This window comes from Chiloscyllium plagiosum, chromosome 23, assembly GCF_004010195.1.
Source record: "Chiloscyllium plagiosum isolate BGI_BamShark_2017 chromosome 23, ASM401019v2, whole genome shotgun sequence".
Lineage (NCBI taxonomy): Eukaryota > Metazoa > Chordata > Chondrichthyes > Orectolobiformes > Hemiscylliidae > Chiloscyllium > Chiloscyllium plagiosum.
Window position 1 is genome coordinate 28,597,174 of NC_057732.1, and position 22,061 is coordinate 28,619,234.

At 41.0% G+C, this 22,061-nt stretch overlaps 1 protein-coding gene across 10 annotated transcripts in view; it reads left to right on the top strand.

Moving 5' to 3' along the window:
* LOC122561717 (voltage-dependent calcium channel subunit alpha-2/delta-1) overlaps positions 1-22,061 on the top strand; it is a 661,591-nt gene that overhangs the window by 430,647 nt on the left and 208,883 nt on the right. For all 10 annotated transcript variants that reach the window (XM_043713760.1, XM_043713766.1, XM_043713767.1 and 7 more), the window contains 2 exons: positions 6,570-6,620; positions 6,719-6,818. In XM_043713760.1, coding sequence (XP_043569695.1) covers positions 6,570-6,620; positions 6,719-6,818 — 151 coding nt within the window. The remainder of the gene's footprint in view (positions 1-6,569; positions 6,621-6,718; positions 6,819-22,061) is intronic.

Consider the following 22,061-nt stretch of genomic DNA (forward strand, 5'->3'; position numbering starts at 1 on the left):
AGGACAGATGTTAGGGGTAGGTTCTTTACTCAGCGAGTCGTGAGTTCATGGAATGCCCTGCCAGTAGCAGTGGTGGACTCTCCCTCATTATGGGCATTTAAGCGGGCATTGGATAGGCATATGGAGGATAGTGGGCTAGTGTAGGTTAGGGTGGGCTTGGATCGGCACAACATCAAGGGCAGAAGGGCCTGTACTGCGCTGTATTCTTCTATGTTCTATGTTCTATACAAAATGCCAATGCGGCTACACTTGGAATATTGTGTACAGTTCTGGTCGCCATATTTTGGGAAGGATGTGGAAGCATTGGAAAAGGTGCAGATAAGATTTACTAGGATGTTGTCTGGTCTGGATGGAAGGTCTTATGAGGAAAGGCAGAAAGACTTGGGTCTGTTCTCATTGGGGAAAAAAGAAGGCTAAGAGGGGATTTGATAGAGATATACAAGATGATGAGCAGATTAAATAGGGTAGACAGTAAAAGTATTTTTCCTAGGATGATGACGTCAGCTTGTATGAGGGGGCATAACTACAAATTGAGGGGTGATAGATTTAAGACAGATGTCAGAGGCAGGTTCTTTACTCAGAGTGGTAAGGGCGTGGAATGCCCTACCTGCCAATGTAGTTAGCTCAGCCACATTAGGGAGATTTAAACAATCCTTGGATGCGCACATGGATGATTTTGGGATAGTGTAGGGGGACAAGCTGAGAATAGTTCACAGGTCAGTGCAACATTGAGGGCCGAAGGGTGTGTTCTGTGCTGTATTGTTCTATTTTCTAAGAAAAAGGCCCAGCCTATCCAGTCTATTTTTATAACTCAAATCCTCAATTCCCGGCAACATCGTCATAATTTTATTCTGAACCCACTCCAGTTTAATATCCTTCCTATGGCTAGGCAACCTGAACTGCACACAGTACTCCAGAACAGGCCTCATATTGTACAACCGCAAAATATTAGAACAGGTCAAAGCTCTGCAGAAAAAGGAAGTTAGAATATTGGCCTATTTTCAGAGCCTTGAGATCTTGGAGATGAACTGCTATGAAGGAGTAGAAAGAAACAATGCTTGCAAACAGCCTATTGGAGACAATGCTGGAGGTAAAGGTAAGAAAGGTCACTCAGCATTTGTGGAGAATTAAACTGCCAAGTGTGACACATGAATTCTGGCGTGGCATGTCAAATAGTGAGCACAGTTGGAGAGAAAAATAGTTGATGAAGACAACAGGTCCATGAAAGATGTAGGTTCACAGTCCTGCTGTCGTGTATGTCCAACAGGATAAAGCTTAAGGTTCGCAAAAGAAACTTCCCAAAACGTAACTCCCAAAAGGATAAGCCATCTACGTTCATGATAAAGAATGGTGGATGAAAGTGGTTTGTAAAGATGGCTGCAAGCAGATTGGAGCCGCCAATGCAGAGGATTACATTAAGAGAAGTTTTCTTAACTGAGGCGTGCTTAGATCATGCCTTGTCAATGATGTTGCTGAGGTTTGGTCACAGAACACTGATATTGCAGTGATTCTTAATAGGAAATCTAGCTGTGTTCTACCATTGAATGTCTCTCTAAACAAGTCCTTCAAGGATGGCATCAGAAGAATGACTGGATGATCAGTGGAGAAAAGACATTCTCTAGCAAAGGCAGCATAAGAAGTGCAACTTTAGCAATCCTGTATTAGTGAGTTTTAAAGGGATGAAATTAGAGATCAGCTGAATCTAAACTTATGCCATGCTCAAGAAGGCAGAAAGCACATTGTCTATTTTATCACAGCTACCTTCAGTGGAGCATCAGATCAAGTGTTGGGTATGTCCTTATTCAATGGATTTAAAAGGAACAGCAAAGCACATAGAATGACCACTTGGTGGAAATCGCCACTGGCGATCAAGAAAATGCAATAGTTAGAACATTGTTTTCTGATGTTTAGAAAGAAGGACTGTAATGTTTAACTTCTTAACCTTGATTCATTATTTTTCTGCTTTGTACCTAAGGGTCTGTATGTAATTGGTGTTGTAAGTGGCGACCTGTAAGCTTTTCACTGAACATAAGAACTAGGAGCAGGAGTAGGACATCTGGCCTTTCAAGCCTGCTTCGCCATTCCATTCATTGCCTCAGCTCCACTTACCCCCACTCTCACTGTATCCCTTAATTCCCTCACTGTTCAAAAAACATCTATCTTAGCTTTAAAAACATTTACTGTGGAAGCCTCAACTACTTCATTGGGCAGGGAATTCCATAGATTCACAACCCTCTGAGTGACAAAGTTCCTTCTCAATTCAGTCCTAAATCTGCTCCACCTAATCTTGAGGCTGTGCTGTATTGACCTAGTTTCACCTGCCAGTGGAAACATCCTCCTATCTTATCTATCCCCTTCATAATTTTATATGTTTCTATAAGATCCCCCCCTCATTCTTCTAAATTCCAATGAATATAATCCCAATCTACTCAGTCTTTCCTCATAAGCCATACCCCATCCAGAACCAACCTAATGAACCTCCTCTGCACCCTCTCTAGTGCCAATACATCCTTTTTCAAGTAAGGAGACTAAAACTGCATGCCATTTACAAGTTTGCTGAAGACAACACCATAGTCGGTTGAATCTCAGATGGCAACAAAACAGACTACACACGGGAGGTGGAAGACCTGGAAAAATGGTGCATTGAGAACAACCTAGCTCTCAATGCCGGCAAAACCAATGAACTCATTCATGACTTTCGATGGGCTGTTACTCATGCCCCCCTGCACATTAACAGCACAGAGATGGAATGAGTGGAGAGTGTCAAGCTCCTGGGTGATCCACAACAAGTTTTCTTGGACTGTTCATGTACAAAGGTCCAACAATGTCTCTTCTTCCTGAGGCAGCTGAGAAAATTTGGCATGATGGCAAATAACCTTGCCAACTTTTATAGGTGTGCCATCGAGAGCATTCTGTCTGGATGTATCACTGCCTGTTATGGCAACTGTACCATTCAAGATCAGAGACAGCTACACAGAGTGGTGAACTTGGCCCGGACAATCACAAAGGCCAGCCTCCCATCTATAGAATCATCTACCAGGCCCACTGTCGAGGAAAGGCCACCAGCATTCTCAAAGATCCATCCCACTCTGGCAATGTTTTTCTACAACCTCTACCATCAGGGAGAAGGTACAGAAGCCTGAACATACTCACCAGCTGGTTTTGAAACAGTTTCTACCCTACTGTTGTTAGAATACTAAATGGACTCTCAAACTCTTAACATTTGTCTGTACCTGTGTTTTTGTTTTGCTGCTGTTTATTTATTATTTACTTAACTATGCTACTTAACTCTGTGATCTGCTTGTGTTACTCGCAAGACAAAGCTTTTCACTGTGCCTCGATACATGTGACAATAAGTTTAATTCAATTCAATACACCAGGAATGGCCTCGCCAGCACCCTGTACAGCTGCAACATAACCTCCCTGTATTTAAACTCAATCCCTTTAGCAACGAAGGACACAATTCCATTTGCCTTCCTAATTACCCTAATTATCTGCAGACTAACCTTCTTTGATTCATGCACAAGGATACCCAGGTCCCTCCTCTTAGCAGCATACTACAACTTTTTAACCATTCAAGCAATAGTCCTTTTTACTGTTACTCCTACCAAAATGGATGACTTCACATTTATTAACATTGTATCCCATCTACCAGACCTTTGCCCACTCACTTAAAATATTTATGCTTCTCTGCAAAATTTCACTGTCCTCTGCACACTTTGCTTTGCCACTCATCTTAATGTCATCTGCAAACTTTGACGTGCTGCATGTGGTCCCCAACTCCAAATCATATATGTAAGTTGTGAATAATTGTGGTCCCAACACTGATCCCTGAGGCCTACCACTTGTTACTGTTTGCCAACCAGAATAACACTCATTCATCGCCAGTCTTTGTTTTGTGTTAGTCAACTAATCCTGTATCCATGCTAATACTTTACCTGTAACACATACATCTTTATCTTATGCACAGCTTCTTGTGCAGCATCTTGTCAAAGGTCTTTTGGAAATCTAGATACACCATATCTACTGAGTCCCAGTTGTTCACCTTGTTTGTAATGTCTTTATAGAATTCTAAATGATTAGTTAAGCATATCCTGCCCTTCTTGAACACAGGCTGCATTTGCCCAATGGGACAATTGCTATGTACATGCTTTGCTATTTCTTCCTTGATAATAGACTCAAGCATCTTCCGCATTACGGAGGTTAAGCTAACCAGTATATAATTCCCTATCTTTTGTCTACTGCCCTTTTTAAACAGTGGTGTCACATTTGCTCTTTTCCAATCTGCTGGAACTGCTCCAGAGTCAATGAATTTTGGAAAATTACCTCAAGTGCACTTGCTATTTTTCCCACCATCTCTTTCTGTACCTTGGGATGCATTCCATCAGGGCCAGGAGACTTGTTTATCTTAGCCCCAGTAGCTTGCTCAACACTTCTTCCTCTTCCATGGTAATGATAGTTTCCAGGTCCTCACCTACCTTCATCTCTTTGTCAGTTACTGGCATGCTGTTCATGTCCTCCACTGTGAAGACTGAACAAAATACCAATTCGATGGTCAGCCAATTCATCATATCCCATGACTAAATGCCCCTTCTCATCCTCTAAAGGACCAACGTTTACTTTTATCACTTTTCTTCGTTTTCTATATTTATAGAAACTTTTGCCACCTGTTATTATATTCTATGTTAGTTTTTCCTCATGTTCTATCTTACTTTTCTTTATAGTTCTCTTTGTGGCTTTTTGTTGATCTTTAAAGTTTTCCCAATCTTCTAGTTTCCTGCTGTTATTGGCCACTCTGTATGCCTTCTCTTTCAACTTGATAGCCTCCCTCATGGCAGATTACCCACATTTCTTACAGTCATTTCTTTTCACTGGCATATACTTACACTGAGCACTTTGAAAAATTGGGTTGAAAGTCCTGTACTGCTCATTAACTGTCCCACCATAACGTCTTTGTTTCCCCTCTACTTTAGCCAAATCCTCCCTCATCTTATTGTAGTCTCCCTTGTTGAAGCATAGGACTCTGATATTGGATTTTATCTTCACACTCTCCATCTGTATTCTGAATTCAACCATACTATGATCACTTCTTCCAAGAGGATCCATAATTATGCAATCTTTAATTATTCCTGTCTCATTACACAGGACCAGATCTAGAATAGCTTGCTCCCTAGTCGGTTCCATTACATACTGTTCAGGAAAACTATCTGCGGATACACGCAACAAACTCCTCCTCAAAGCTACCCTGACCATGCTGGTTTGACTAATTGGCATGTAGATTAAAATCCCCCATGATAATTGCCATACCATTTTTACAGGCAGTAGTCATTTCTTAGCTACTGTGCTCATGTAAATACATGTGACAGTAAACCCAATTTTCAATTCTAATTCTAAACGTTTGATGGTACACAGTGTGGTTATTTGTGGGATGATATGAGCAATAATGTTAGTGAAGATAATGTTGATAAACCATATGATATTGCACTTGAAACAATTTGAGAAAAGTTATTTCATTCTGATGATGAAGAAGATAGTGAATCTTAGGTACTTTAATACAAACTCAATGCCTGTTCTGTTGCTAAATTGAATTCATTTCTGCAGAGAAAACCTGAGTACAATTGCATACATTAATAGATGTGATGTTTGGTTCTGGTGAATTTGATAAATTTAATGAACTTGGCGTTCATCAGTGAATTTACAGAAATTAATGTCTGCCTCTATTATTTACTTTTAAGTGATATAAAGTAATGACAACTCTTCCAACTTCTTTGTCCTACTTTTGGGTGTTGGATTGGTGGGAACAGTCTCCAACATAGCAGTTATAACAGCAAGGCAATGGGAAAGGGTGGAATTCAGCCTCTTCAAAAGTGTTACTTGTCTTAAAGTTGACTCTCTACCTATTGACTGAATGTTTAGTCTTAGAAACTCAACTTGTCCATAACTATATGAGGTAAGTACATTACTAGTGAAGTACTAAAGGAGTACAGCATTGCTATTTTCCAATACAAATTGCCATTAAAGAACCCATTGCAATATTTGAGAAAGAGCATGAGTGTTCTTAACTGGCTATTTGCATTACTCCTATTTCTGGGACCTTGTGTGTACAAGTTAGCTACTACAGCTGCTTATTTACCAATAATATCTAAACTTTTAAAATAATTTAGTTGCTTGTAAATGTGGAATCATCTGTGTTTTGCAGCTCACTTATGATTTGATGTTATTGATACCAACGTGAATAAAATGCTACATTTTGGCTCATTGTAGAATTACACAATACAAAAGGAAGTCATTTAGCCAACTGTGGCTTGTAATAGTTCTTTGAAAATTCTGTCTAATTGATCCCGCTTAGAGCTATTTCTCCATTGTTAGATTACATTACAGCTACTGCTCCAGCTGTGCTTCTGCACTGGCCACAAACCTTGGCAGAACACTATGCTTGTGATATGCTGTTAAAGAATAAAATAAATACATTCCTGAAAGCCTGCAGCAGCTACACTTAAATATATTTCTGTATGGTTTCTCACATTGTGAAGTTAGTGGTGCATCACTGATTTGTTCTACTCTCTCAGGTACATTCAGGGAGCTGCTTCACCCAAGGACATGCTCATTCTTGTAGATGTGTAAGTACTGCTCAAGTCTTTAGAACATTGTAACTGTTATTTTCTCAGTTAAGAGTGAAACATTTACCATTTTTCTTGTTTCCTTTTCTACTAAAAAGGAGCGGAAGTGTTAGTGGGCTAACATTGAAACTAATTCGGACATCAGTCTCTGAGATGTTGGAAACACTATCTGATGATGACTATGTGAATGTGGTTTCTGTGAGTATTGTAACCATAACTCATTATCCATATGAAGTCCAGCAGTGTTTTATCAGTGACATTGTACTTTATAGGTACAAAGGCTGTTCCACTTGCCCATGTTCCCAGTGTACTCCAAGGGTTTGTGTGTCAGAGATTTAGCTTAAAGCTATCATCCTGATCCTCCAAACATGTCTGAGCTGGTGTGGCTCCTGCTGTGAATGCACAATTATACCACCTGTATGTCAGTTATTATACAGCAATTCAACAAAATGTGGAATCATTGAGAATAGGTGATATGCAGATGCTGGAAAGAATACGTTTGATGGGATAAATGTGTTTTTTTTTAATTATTACAAACTGAAGTTTTTAAATTGAACATATTAGTCAGTACAGAATTAAAAATGCATATCAATAACTGATGTCAAATTGTGCTCTGTGGAATATCTTAATCGTATTCAGTGTGTGCATCAGCTATCAACCCAGATTGGTTGTCTTAATTAAATAAGACATGGCTTTTAGGAGTAAAGTTTTGTGCTTTTTCAGACTAGTTTGAATCAAACTGGTGGTTTCAAATTAAATTTTTGAGTATCCTAGTTAATAAAAATGAGGATGGGTCTCTCAAACCACCTCGGGGTTTGGTTGCTAGAAGGAGAATCACATGCCTTAATTCAGTTTGAGTGTCAGCTGTTGTCTGGGGTGATGTTTTGGGCCTGTAGTCCAACTCTGCTCCATCATTCATTTTATTGAAGATGATGATGGTCATCATTATTATCAGAGTTTATACAATTACATGTGTTTCTAACATAGGCAAAGGTTACAAATATAAGCCTTCTTTAGAGTATGTTGTTTTCATTCCATGACATTGTCTAAGTTGAATGCTTTCAGTGTAATTTCCATAATGGTTTTTTTTTTGTAAAGCAATTTACTACTTTTTCTTTGAATATCTATTTTTAGCTAAACTAAACCATAGGTTCCCACAAGTAGAGAAGTGTAAATGTGGAACAGAAAAAAATTGATGTACAGTTATTTTATTTTGTTCCTGAGAGTGGATGGAAGGTTATATTTTAATGATTGCTGTCATTTGGTGTCTGAAAACTTCAAGTCTGCTTCTCTCATACTATGCCATTCTTCTGACTTTGCCAGGTCAGAATCTGTTAGAGGCCAGATTATAGTATCTGCTCTCGCCCCAAAGTATCTCCTTTTTAAAAGGTGCAGTTATTTGACCTGCTTGGACATGTGATCACAGACCCCTAGGTCAGGCAGGACCTGAACCCAGACCTTCCACCCTTGAAACATAACCACTGCACACATCCAAAGGGCCCTTTTAAGAAAGAAGTGTAGTTATTTTAATTAATCTGTTTACGATGTTATGACACACCTTTGGTGAATGTGTGACTTAAACCCTTAAAACTCAGTTCTGAAGAAGGGTCACTTGTCCCAAAACATTTTCACACCTGTTTTCTCTCCACAGCTGCTGCCAGACCTGCTGAGTTTCTCCAGCAACTTCTGTTCTTGTTTCAGATTTCCACCATCCACAGTTTGTTTTTTTGGCTTATTATAAAGCTACTTTGGGTTTTCTTGTGACAGCAACTCAGCGAGAATGGAAGAACTTGCATTCATTTTTCACATTCTCAGGAAAAGTTCAAAAATACTTCAAAAGGTATTTTGTTGAATTGAAGGGTATTCATGGTAATGTGAGGGCATGCACAGTCAATTTTGATTCTACTAGTCCCCACAAACAACAACTGGCCAGGTAATCTATTTCTCATGTTATTAGCTTTTTATTTTCTTCATTCATGATGTGGGTTCAGTGGCGAGACCAGCCTTTATTGCCCATCTTTAATTGTGCAGAGGGCAGTTAAAAGTCAACTACATTGCTGTTGGTCTGGAAACATCAGATTGTTAAGGATGGCAGTTTCCTTCCTTAAAGGACATTAGTGAACTAGATGGGTTTTTCCTGACAATCGGCATCATTAAATGTTTAATTCCAGATTCTTATTGAATTCAAATTCCGCCATCTGCCATGGTCGGATTTGAGCACCTATCCCCAGAATATTACCTGGGTCTCTAGATTAACAGTCCAGCAGTAATATCACTAGTTCATCGCCTCCACTCATCGCTGGATGATGAATATTGGCTAGAGGAACTCCTCGCTGCTGCTTTCAATAATTCAATGGAATCTTTTACATTCACTGAGAGAATAGACAACTCCTTGGCTTAACATCTCCTTTGAAAGACAGTACCTCTGACAGTGTCAGTTTAGATAATCTGCTCAAGTCTCTGAACTGGGAATTGAATCTACAACCTTCTGACTTAGAAGCAAAAATACTGCCACTAAGAAAAAACATCAATGAATCACCGCGAATTGATGAATTAATTGAATGCTGGACTCCATTGGAACACTAAGTTTGTAGACAGGTGGGCAGCAGCAAGTTAATAAATTAATACAGCAGTTATTGTAGCAGTGAATTAAAAAAAGAGCAGAGGGCACCTGATAATCAATTAATAAAACAACAGATGCAACCAAATTAATTGAGAAGCAGGCTACAGTGATTTGATAAATGCATGGACCAGGAACACACCAGTGAATCAATAAATTAATGGAGCGTGGCGTATTAGCAGATAATTATGACCATGTAAATTAATGAAGAACTAAGCTCCAACATATTGGTGAATAATAGAAAGGTGAGTATTCCAACCAATTTGATGAATGGAGTTGTATGCACATCTCACATGCTGCCACAATCTGCAAAAGTACTCATATGTAATTGGAATAAGTTCAGAACTTTTCTGGATTTATAAAGAGGCAGTCAGAATTTAGGTGGAAGCTTAATATTAAGGAAGTCATTGAAGACAATTTTGGAGAGTAAATTTACTCAAGTTATCGTGAAAGACTTTTATCTTTTTTTAACTTATGCTTTCTGAAGTCCACTAACCTCCACAGGAGCATCAAGTGATAAGTGAGAAACATAATAAACATAGGGAATCAGCAGAATTACTTGGAAATCCAAGATGAACATAGTAATAGGAGTAGGCCATTCAGTTCCTTGAGCCTGCTCTGCCATTCAATAAGATCATGGCTGATCTGTGGCCTGACTCCATATATGAAGGGCTTTTGCCCGAAACGTCGATTTGGCCTGTCCTCGGATGCTGCCTGAATTGCTGTGCTCTTCCAGCACCACTGATCCAGAATCTGGTTTCCAGCATCTGCAGTCACTGTTTTTACCTGACTCCATATACCTGTCTTGTGCCCATAAGTCATCTTACCCTTGTTTAATAAAACCTTGTCTGCCTCAGATTTAAATTTAACTATTGAATTAGCATTAACCACCATTTGAGGAACAGATTTAGAAATATCCACTATTCTTTGCTTTCTAATATCTCCCTAGAATGGTCTGGCACTAATAATTAGATTATGCCCCCTGGTTCTAGAATCTTCAACCAATGGAAATAGTTTCTTTATTTACCCTGTCTTTTCCTATTCATATCCTGAAAACCTCAATTAGATCACCCCTTACCCTTCTATATTCTAGTAGATAAAAGCATAATTTGTCTAATCTCTCTGCAGAATTTAACCCAGAAGTTCAGGGATCATCCTTGTAATCTTGCACTGAATGGCCTCCAGAGCCAAAGCATCCTTCCTAAGCTGTGGTGCCCAGTTCTACATGTCGTACTCAAGTGGGGCCAAACTAGGATTTGAATAACTGCAGCATAATGTCTGCATCCTTTTACTCCAACCTTTTAGATGTAAAGGCCAGTATTCCATTGGCCTCTTGACTATTTTCTGAACCTGTTCATGGCATTTTAAAGAGCTAAGCATCTGAACTCTGAAATCTCATTGGACGTGCATACTATTTAATTTTATGACTTCTTCAAACAAAATCCGATCTATCCCTTTTTGATCTGAGATGGATAACCTTACACTCACTCATATTGAAATCCATCTGCCACAGCTTTACTCATTCATTTAATCTCCTGTCATAATTTTATGCTGTGTCGACACTACCCATAAGGCTGCCCATTTGAGAAAATGGTTGTAAAAATTCTAGGTTGTTCTTGACATCTTGCTTCTTGCCCGCAGGCTTTTTGAATCCTCGCTGCTTTATTTACATTTAAATATATATTGAAATTGGATCACACTGAGGAAATCACTCCAGAGAGATCAAAAAGAGACTCCTTGACTTAGTTTGGAGGGAAAACAAGCCTGCAATCTAAAGCTGGGAATTAGAAATCTTGTTGGGCTCTGTGTTGTCAACTTTTCCTCCATATCCCTTGTAAAGCAAATTTGATTTTGCTTTTACATTAATCTTGGGGTCAGTCCTCTGCCTATTTCATGATATTAGTTCATTCTTCAGATATGGATTATGCAGGTGATGCATTTATTCCCTTGTATCCTGAAGACATTGAGATTTATGATGTGTCTCTGGATTCACAGGTCGGTGAGAGTGGGTAAGGCTGTCAGATTCCTTTCCCTGAATGACATGAGTTATTAATACTTAAATCCAAAGTTGTATATTTACATGTTGACAGTTCTGCTTTTATTTGTTGTAAGATACCACAGTGCACTACCCAACATGTGAATACACAATTTTGGATTTAAGTTCCAGTTGCAGTAAGCAACTATTTCATTCAATACACTGATGGACTGAAGTCCAAACTTGATTGAATATTATTCTTATTCTCTTCTGTAATTATAGGCATGTTACAATCATGGTACAGAAAGCAGTGATTGTGATATCTTTTAAATATATGTTTTAATATAAAATTATTTTAATTAGGGCTTAACTTTTTTGAAAAAAAAATTAAATTAGATTTCATTCGTAACGATTGACTTTCATTGAAATAACTGACAGCATGAGGCAGGTTTATTGAATTATCTCATAGTAAAAGATCCCCTAGAATCACAAACATGGTCCAAGTTAGCATTCAGTTTGAGAGTGAGCTTGGGTCAGAAGCAACTGTTTTAAACTGAACAAGTTAAGGAGAACATTAATTTCAAGGAAAAAGCATATAATGACGCAAATGTCAGTGATAGTCCCAGAAGACTGAGATAAATTCAGAATCCAGCAAAAGAAGACGAACAATGTAATAAAGACAGAGAACATAAACTGTGACACCAAACTTACAAGGGTCATAAAACCTTACAATGAGAGCTTCTAAAAAAAGGAAGAGGGAGGTTAAAGAGAACATAGGCCCTTTAGAAAATAAATCTGAGGAAGGAGAGAAAAACAGGTAACTCTAGGCTAGTTAGATTAACTCATATCATTGGGAAAATGTTAGATTCTGTTATAAGTAAAAAGAAACTAGCAGGTGTAATATATTCAGATTTCGAGAGAGCATTTGATAAAGTATTACAGGGTTAGGTTGATAAGATGACAGTCCAGGGTTTTGGTGCAGTATATGAGCAAGGATGGAGGCTTGACTAATTAATAGAAGACAGAGCATTGGGTAAAGGGGGCATTTTCAAAATAGCAACTCATAACTATTGGAGTATCAAATGGATTTATGCAGGGGCCACAGTTTTACTTGCAATGTATACTAATGAGTTAAAGAAGAAGGTGTATGTACTGTAGCCAGGTTTGTGCAGGACAGTGGTGAGAATGACACAAAAAGTGTGCAGAAAGATATGGACAGCTTAAGATAGTAGGCAAAATCTTGGCAGATGAAATATAATATGGAAAAAATAATTATTCTGCACTTTGGCAGGAAGAATAGAAGAGTTGAATATTGTTAACTGCAGAAAATCTGTAGAAAGCTGCAGCACAAAGAGAAATTTGGGACTCCTCATGCATAAATCACAAAAGGGTACCATCCAAGTTCAGCAAGCAGTAGGGAAGGCAAAATGAATGTTAACCTTTTAATATAAATGGAATGTGATATAAAAATGGGGAGTACTTGCTCAAATTATACAGAGAATTTGTGAGATCACACCTAGAATACTATGAACAGTCTTGGTCTCCATATCTACAGAAGGATATGCTGGCATTGGAGGAAGTCCAAAGAAGATTCACTAGATTGGTCCTGAGTATGAAGGGGTTATTTTTTGAAGAAACATTGAGTAGGTTGGGTCTGTACTTAGTGAAATTTAGTAGAATGAGAAGACGACCCTATTGAACCATAAGGTTATTAGAGGCTTGACAGGGTAGATGTGAAGATGTTGTTTCCCTTTGTGGAAGAGTCCAGGACCTTGAGGGCATAATCTCCGATTAAGTGGTCACCCATTTTAGACAAAAATGAGGAGGAACGTCTTCTCTCTGAGTGTAGTGAATCTGTGGAATTACTTATCGTAAAGGGCTGCAGAGTCTTGTTTGTTATGATTATTTAGGCCTGAGAGAGATTTTTTTAATCAGGAAGGGAATCAAGGGTTATGGGAATGAGGCAGGAAAGTAGAGTTGAGGATTATCAGATTCACTATGATTTCATTGAATGGTGAAGCAGGTTCAGTGGGCTGAATGTCCTACTTCTGCTCCAATGTCTGATGGTCTTATAGCACAGATGATTTACACTGTATTCTATCTTATTGCCCAGTGCTATAATATCTTACTCCCTAATTGCAGTGTTCCTTCCAATTGTCTTCCCTTCTGTAGAATGCAAAGATAAAGAGGCCAATTTAGAAACATAGGACATCAAACATTACACCACAGTACAGGCTCTTCGGTCGGTGCAACCAATCTGAAGCCCATCTATTCTATGCTATTCCATTTTCATTCATATGTCTATCCAATGACCATTTAAATGCCCTTAAAGTTGGCAAGTCTACTACTGTTGCAGGCAGTGTGTTCCACACCCCTTCTACTCTGAGTAAAGAAACTACCTCTGACATCTGTCCTATATCTATCACCTCTCAATTTAAAGCTATGTCCCCTCGTGCTAGCCATCATCATCCAAGGAAAAAGGCTCTCACTGTCCACCCTATCTAACCCTCTGATTATCTTGTATGTCTCAATTAAGTCACCTCTCAACCTTCTCTCTAACGAAAACAATCTCAAGTCCCTCAGCCTTTCCTCATAAGACCTTCCCTCCATACCAAGCAACATCCTGGTAAATCTCCTCTGAACCCTCTCCAAAGTTGTTGCCAATTTGGTACCTTGCCAATTAGCCACACATAACTGACTGGATACAATGAGTGTTAACAGGTTGCTTGAGCCTGTTGGTCTGAGCCTGATACTATCTTCTTTTATTTCTACGTGGTTCATTTCCAGCAAGAATCAATGGAAAGCTCGGGCAACTATCTGTGTGGAGTTTATACATTCTCCCTGTGTCTTTGTGGGTTTCCTTTGGGTACTCTGGTTTCCTCCCACAGTCCAAAGATGTGCAGGTCAGGTGAGTTGGCCATGCTAAATTGCCCATAGTGATAGTGCATAAGTCAGGTGTAACATAGGGTAGGGGAATGGGTCCGGGTGGGTTACTCTTTGGAGGGTTGGTGTAGACTTACTGGGCCGAAGGGCCTGTTTTCATACTGTCGGAATCTAAAAAGAAAACAGGAGATTCTTGCTAGATTATTTTAGTCAAGATCAACTGGGCCACCTGACTCAACTGGATTAAAATAATACATTAGTCAAAAATAAACTTAGTTCCCAAAGTGTGATAAGAATAAAGAACTTACAAATAAGCATGAATGCATTTAAAGAAAACAAGGTAAGTCCATGAGGGAGTAAGGGATGGAAGGATATAATGATAGGTTTCATGAAAAAGTGTGGGAAGAGGCTTATGATATAGACAACTTTGATCAAATAGCCTGTTTCTATGCTGCGAGCTTTATGGAATCTGATATAATAAAGATATTGAAACAACAGAGGTTGATGTTGCAGTTATAGAAACACACCTAACCATTGTTGTGCCACATCATTAGTTTATCTCAGCTGTCTAAACAAAAAAAACCTGTAAATTTGTGCTTCCAAAGTGAAGATGGTAATGTCACAAAAAAAAATTGAAGCACATTTCTCTTTTTTTTAAGATTGGTTATAAGGTGAAATGTACACAACAAATACTTTGCCCTATTCTGGTCCAATTTAACCCCAGCAAGAAAGTATCAGAATGAGATTTTTTTTTTCTCCCATGCCTATAAAACCAAGCAAGGTAACCAAATTAATGGCTCCAATGGGTTACATAACACCAACTCATCTATAAACAGAGTAAGATACATTTTTCCACAGCTAAGCATTACCTTTTACTACAGGTCACAGAACACTATTGACAGTAGAGTGGCATTGATTTGCCTGGCTATCGTGGTGTCTCATTAGGTGTGGCAGAAAGATTCCGAAAACCTATAGAGGAAAGGAGGTATTGTGGCAATTCAGTGGTTCAATATATCTAAAGCGTGACAAATAAAACCTGAAGGAACTGCAGTTACTGGTAAATCAGAAACAAAAACTGAAATTGCTGGAAAAACTCAGCTGGCCTGGCAGCAACTGTGAAAAGAAATCAAAGTTAACATTTTGGGTTCGCTGACCCTTCCTCAGACCAGAAACATTAACTCTGATTTCTCTTCACAAAAGTTGCCTGACCTGCATAGCTTTTTCAGCAATTTCTGTTTTTATACCTAAAATGTACGTTGTGTTTTTTGGAAAACTTTGTGACCTGTAATTCTCCTTTGGAAATATAAGCAAACTATCCAGATTTAGCTTTGCATTTAGCCTATCCGCAGATGTCTTTATGGACATGGCAAGGCATGCTAAAGAGTTTGAGGGTTCATCAAGAAGTTCAGCTGGACTTAGCTATGGTGGTTAAAAATAATGATGTTGGATTTAGTCTGCAGTTTCGGCTTCAGAAAGAGACTCAAGGGACTGACTGCTATCAATGCTGTAAGCTCTGAATGAAATGAGGTTATTGGCAAATTGCTGGTACTCTAATGATATAAGGTGACTGATACGTTCTGGCCTTTCTACTCCTTATTCTATACATCATTGGGAATGCAATAATTTATTTCTATCTAGTTTTGCGATCTAACCAGCTTAATGGGATTTCTTGCCTGAGCCATATGTTGTATGTTATCTTGTTCTCTGAGACAAAATTGTAAATTGTGTTCCCCAGTAGTTAACTGTGAAAATGATGCCTGCAATCATGGTACACAAGTAACTGTTTCAGGAATGATTAGTTTCATTATTTAATTTCTAAACGTTTATAGTCTCTTCTCACTGCATCACTATAATCAGTCCTGTGAAATTCCATGCTAAACTCACTTGCCAATATGATATGAGATGAACAATTATAGTCAGCATTGACAATACAGTCGAAGAATGTGGTGCTGGAAAAGCACAGCCAGTCAGGCAGTATCCGAGGTGCAGGAGAATCAACGGCTCGAGCATAAGCCCTTCATCAGGAATCTTCCTTCCCACCATCTGCTTCACCCTCCCCTCTGACCTATCAAAATCACACTCCACCTCCATCTACCTCTACTGCCTTCCCAGCTATCGTCCCGATAGCTCCACCCTCCTATTTATCTCTCAGCCCCCATGTCTCATCCCCCAATTCCAGATAACACTGTGCCATGAAAGTTGGTAAGAACCAATAAACTGTCTGTAAAATGAACATGACGTAGTATTCAAGAGAAAGAATAACATCCATTGAAGTGATCTCAAGTGTGTAATCTAATCTCAGGCTTTGAGAACAACTGGAAAGAACTGGAGCACCAATCTGATGATTTATGAGATGTGAAGGACACAAGTTAGTACATTGTTGCTTTAAGAAGTGTCGACTACAGATTGTGTGTCAAACATTTTCAAGAAAGTTCATGTTGTGTGACATTTACCACTGAGCTAAATGTGATGGATTTGGAACATGCAGCAAGGTGATGGTGACAGGTCGGAGAGGTGGGTGGAGCGGATAGATGGGAAGGAAGATGCATAGGTAGGGCAGTTCATGAGAGCAGTGCTGAATTGGAGGGTTGAATCTGTGAAGAGGTTGGGGGGGGGGGGGGAGAGGGGAGTTGGCGAAACTGGTGAAATCGACGTTGATGCCATGTGGTTAGAGGGTCCCAAGGCGGAAGATGAGATGTTCTTCCTCCATGAGTCAGGTAGTTTGGTTTGGCAAAGGAGGCCCAGGACTTGCATGTCCTTGGCGGAATGGGAGGGGAAATTGAAGTGGTCAGTGGCAGGGCAATGGGTTATTTGATGTGTGTGTCCCAAAGATGTTTCCTGAAACATTCTGTGAGTTGGCGTCCTGTCTCCCCAATGTAGAGGAGACCACATCACGAGCAATGGACACAATAAATGAGGTGCTTGGATGTACAAGAAAATCTCTGCTAGATATGGAAGGATCCTTTGGGTTCTTGGATGGAGGTGAAGGGGAAGGTGTGGGGCGCAGGTTTTACATCTCTTACGGCGGCAAGGAAAGATGCTGAGAGTGAAGGGTGGTTTGGTGGGGTTGGGGGGCATGGACCTAACGAGGAGTCACGGAGGGAATTGTCTCTGCAGAACACAGAAAAAGGTGGGGAGGGAAATACATTTCTGGTGGTGGGGTCTGAAATGGCAGAGAATGATGATTTGGATCTGGAGATTAGTGGGGTGGAAGGTGAGGACCAGGAGGGTTCTATCCTTGTTGCGGGGTGGGGTTCAAGGGCAGAAGTACGGGAAGTAGGTGAGATGTACTGGAGGGCATTGTTGACCATGTAGGAGGGGAAATTGCGGTCTTTGAAATAGGAGGCCATCTGGGATGTCTTGGAGTGGAATTGCTCCTCATGGGAGCAGATACGGTGGAGCAATTGGGAATAAGGAATAGTACTTTTACAGGATAAGGGTTGGGAAGAGGTGTAGTCCAGGTAGCTGTGGAAGCTGGTGTGTTTGAAGTAGATGTCCGTGTTGAGTTGGTTCCTGGAGTTTGAGATGGAGAATTCCAAGAAGGGGAGGGAGGTGTCTGAGATGGTCCAGGTGAACTTGAGGTCATGGTAGAAGGTGTTCATGAAGTTGATGAACTGTTCGATCTCCTCATGGGAGCACAAGGTGGCGCCAATACAGTCATCGATGTAGCAGAGGACAAGGTGGGCAATGGTGCCAGTGTAACTGTGGAAGATGGACTGTTCCACATACCTGACGAAGAGGCAGGCATAGCTGGGACTCATGTGGTGCTCTTGGCTATCCCTTTTGTCTGAAGGCAGTGGGAGGATTCAAAGGAGAAATTGTGGAGGGTGAGGATTAGTTCCGCCAATCGAATGAGTAAGTCGATGGATTGTACTGGCTGGATCAGTGGGAGAGGAAGAAAGGGAGGGTTTGTAGGCTTTTGCCATGGTGGATGGATCTGTACAGGGATTGGATGTCCATGGTGAAGATGAGACGTTGGGGGCCAGGGAAATGAATATCATGGAGGAAGTGGAGGGCGTGGGTAGTGTCCCGAATACATGCAGGGAGTTCCTTGACCAACGGGGACAAGACGGTGTCAAGATATGAGGAGATAAGTTCGGTGGGGCAGGAGCAGACAGAGTCAGGTTTGTGATTTTTGGGTAAGAGGTGGAACCGGTCAGTGCAGGGTTCCTGAACTGTGAGGTTGGAAGCTGTGGATGGGAGATCCCCTGAGGTGATGAGGTTGTGGATGGTCTGAGATGATGGTTGATGATGGGAGGTGAGGTCACGGTCAAGGTGACAGTATCTTCTCCTCCCTCCCCTCCGAGCCATCACCATCACCCCCCCACCTGCATCTATCTATCGCCTTCCCAGCTACCTTTCCCCCAGCCCCTCTGATTTATGTCTCAGCTCCCCCCACCCCCAACTCCTGATGAATGACTTACGCCTGAAACATTGATTCCCCTGCTCCTCGGATGTTGCCTGACCTGTTGTGCTTTTCCGTTGCCACAGTTTTGAACAAAATGTTTCTGATTTAGGAGATCAGTCATCTCAGTTTCAGGACATTCCTGCAGACGGTCTTCAAGTAGTTTTCTACATTCAGCCACTGTAAACTACTTCTTCATTGGACTTCCTTTCATCATAAGATTAGAAAGGGGATGTTAATTGATGATTGGACAGTGTTCAATCCCAGTTGTACCTCCCGAGATAATGAAGCCAAACAATGACTGTATACAGCAAGCCCTGAACAATATCCAGCGTTAAACTGAATGTTACGAGACGAGATGCAAAATGAGTGCTAATGCTTGTAGACAAGGAAAGAAAGCTTTGGTTCAGAGAGCATGTCATTGGCAAAATAAAGGACAGCTCTATCTAAAAACATCAATTAAGATACAGACTGCCATTTGGCAAAATGGAAGACAGTTCACATTTGGAGATTATTGAACTCATGTTGAGGCCAGATGCCTGTAAAGTGCTTAATCAGAGGAAGAGGGACTCTTCCTCCAGCTGGGGTGGGTTTCATATGAACAGTATAGCAGACTGTGGGCAGCAAGTGAGCATGAGGGCAGGATGAAGCAGAGTGGTTAGCACTGCTGCCTCCAGCGCCAGAGACCCGGGTTCAATTCCCACCTCAAGCAACTGTCTGTGTGGAGTTTGCTCATTCTCCGTGTGTCTGCATGGGTTTCCTCTGGGTGCTCCGGTTTCCTCCCACAGTCCAAAACAAAATGTGCAGTTTAGGTGAATTGGCCATGCTAAATTGCCCGCAGTGTTAGATGTAGGGGAATGGGTTTGGGTGGGTTGCTCTTCGGAGGGTTGGTGTGGGCTTGTTGGGCCAAAGGGCCTGTTTCCACACTGTAAGTAAGTAACAGGAAGGACCGGGTCGTGCTTGCAGTCTGAGCACATCTATTCCACAGAGTGGTCACCCAGTCTGCTTTTGGTCTTCCCAATGCAGAGCAGACTGAGCTGTGATATCAAGAATGCCTATCTGTGCCCCTGACTCTAGAACCCCCTATCACTCCTGCTCGCTGGCCCTCCCTGCTGTACCACAGAGCCAGTCATGGTGCCACTGATGTGGCTACTACTGTTGCTTTCCCCTGAGAAAACATTCTCACCCTTCCCCATCCAAAATGATATGTTTGTTTGAGAGGGGAAAAGCCGTGGGAGACTCCTGTACTGCCTGCCTATCTGTCCTGGCAGTCACCCATCAATCTGGCTGAACCTTTGCTGCGACCATGTCCCCGAAAATTTTATCTATAAATTTTTCTGCCTCCTGTATACTTTTCAGTGAGTCCCATGTTCATTTCAATTGATTGATGTGGTCTTAGAGGAACTGCAGGTTACACACTTCCTGCAGAAATCGGGACATTTAACTTCTCTCTATTCTTCCACATCTCACAGGATGACCATACCACACCACTAAGTGTTATTATTGCCCCTCTACTAATGATTGGATTAAAAGAAAAGGAAAGACCTCACCTTGCCTTACCTAAATGCTGCTCGCTGTCCTCAGCAAAGCCTGATTCTTACTAAAGCCCACACTTTGACCTCAGCCACTTGTGGACCTCATAGACCCTGTACAAAATGGCCACTCCCACTCACGTTTACTTTCCTTTTATGTACTACCAGTCAGAAGGAAAAACATCTCCCAGAATCGTCCTCAATCACTCATTAGCACTCTTTGTTTTTACCTTATCCATTGTACATTATTGATCAACAAGGAAAGACTCTTTCATTTCTATTGGTCCCTCTGGTATTTTAGAGGAAGTGGTCATTTGTTGACTTCTGGAAATGAGGAGAAAACAAGTCCAGACAAATGCATTAATATCTGTCTGCCAACTAAAGATTTTAAGCAGAAGTGTGGGCAAAATCTGTGCTTCATTCTTAATGACACTAGTTAGTGCTTGCCTACACCAAACTTGCAATCTTATTGCAACTTTCTTTTACTTACAGAATGTAGGCAACACTGCCAATGTTGGGATTTATTGTCCAACCTAAAATTCCCCTGTGAAGTGATGGTGAGCTATCTCCTGGAACCACTTGTCATCCCTGTGGCTTGGGCACATGTACAACATTGATCTTCCAGAATATTGATGTAGTGACAGTGAAGGAATGGCCATGGTCAATGTAGTTCCAAGTAGGTAACTTAGGGGAGAACTTACAAGTGGTGGTGTTTCCATAGATCTGCCTTTGTTGTATTTCTAGATGATAAAACTCATGAGTTTGGGAGATGATGCTGAAGGAGTCCAAGTGAACTGCTGCAATGCTTCTTGTAAAAGGTACAATCTGCTGCTACTGTGTATCGGTGATGGAGGGAATAGATTTTATTTAAGGTCGTGGTTGGGGCAATAATCAGCGGTCTGCTTCATCCAGGATGGTGTTGTAATTCTTGAGAGTTGTTGGAGCTACACCCATCAAGGCATGTAGAGAGTATTTCATCAAACCCCTAACGAGTATTTTGTAAATGGTACTCACAGAATCATAGAAATTTCATGGAACAGAAAGAGAACTCTTTGTATCTGTGCTAGTTAAAAATGTGCTATCCAGTCCCATTCCATTTTGCAGCATTTGTTCCATAGTGTTGCAGGTTATAGCCCCTAAGATGAACATCCAGATACATTTTAAATGAGTTGAGGGTTTCTGGCTTGGCCATTCTTTCAGGCAGTGAGCTCCAGACCCCTACTACTGTCCAGGTCTTTTCTCATCTCCCCTCTAGAGTCATAGTCATAGAGATGTACAGCATGGAACCAGACCCTTCGGTCCAACCCGTCCATGCCGACCAGATATCCCAACTCAATCTAGTCCCACCTGCCAGCACCCGGCCCATATCCCTCCAAACCCTTCCTATTCATATACCCATCCAAATGCCTCTTAAATGTTGCAATTGTACCAGCCTCCTCCACATCCTCTGGCAGCTCATTCCATACATGTACCACCCTTTGCGTGAAAAAGTTGCCCCTAAAGGTCTCTTTTATATCTTTCCCCTCTCACCCTAAACCTATGCCCTCTAGTTCTGGACTCCCCATCCCCAGGGAAAAGATTTTGCCTATTTACTCTACCCATGCCCCTCATAATTTTGTAAACCTCTATAAGGTCACCCCTCAGCCTCCGGCGCTCCAGGGAAAACAGCCCCAACCTGTTCAGCCTCTCCCTGTAGCTCAGATCCTCCAACCCTGGCAACATCCTTGTAAATCTTTTCTGAACCCTTTCAAGTTTCACAACACTTTTCTGATAGGAAGGAGACCAGAATTGCACGCAATATTCCAACAGTGGCCTAACCAATGTCCTGTATAGCCGCAACATGACCTCCCAACTCCTGTACTTGATACTCTGACCAATAAAGGAAAGCATACCAAACGCCTTCTTCACTATCCTATCTACCTGCGACTCCACTTTCAAGGAGCTATGAACCTGCACTCCAAGGTCTCTTTGTTCAGCAACACTCCCTAGGACCTTACCATTAAGTGTATAAGTCCTGCTAAGATTT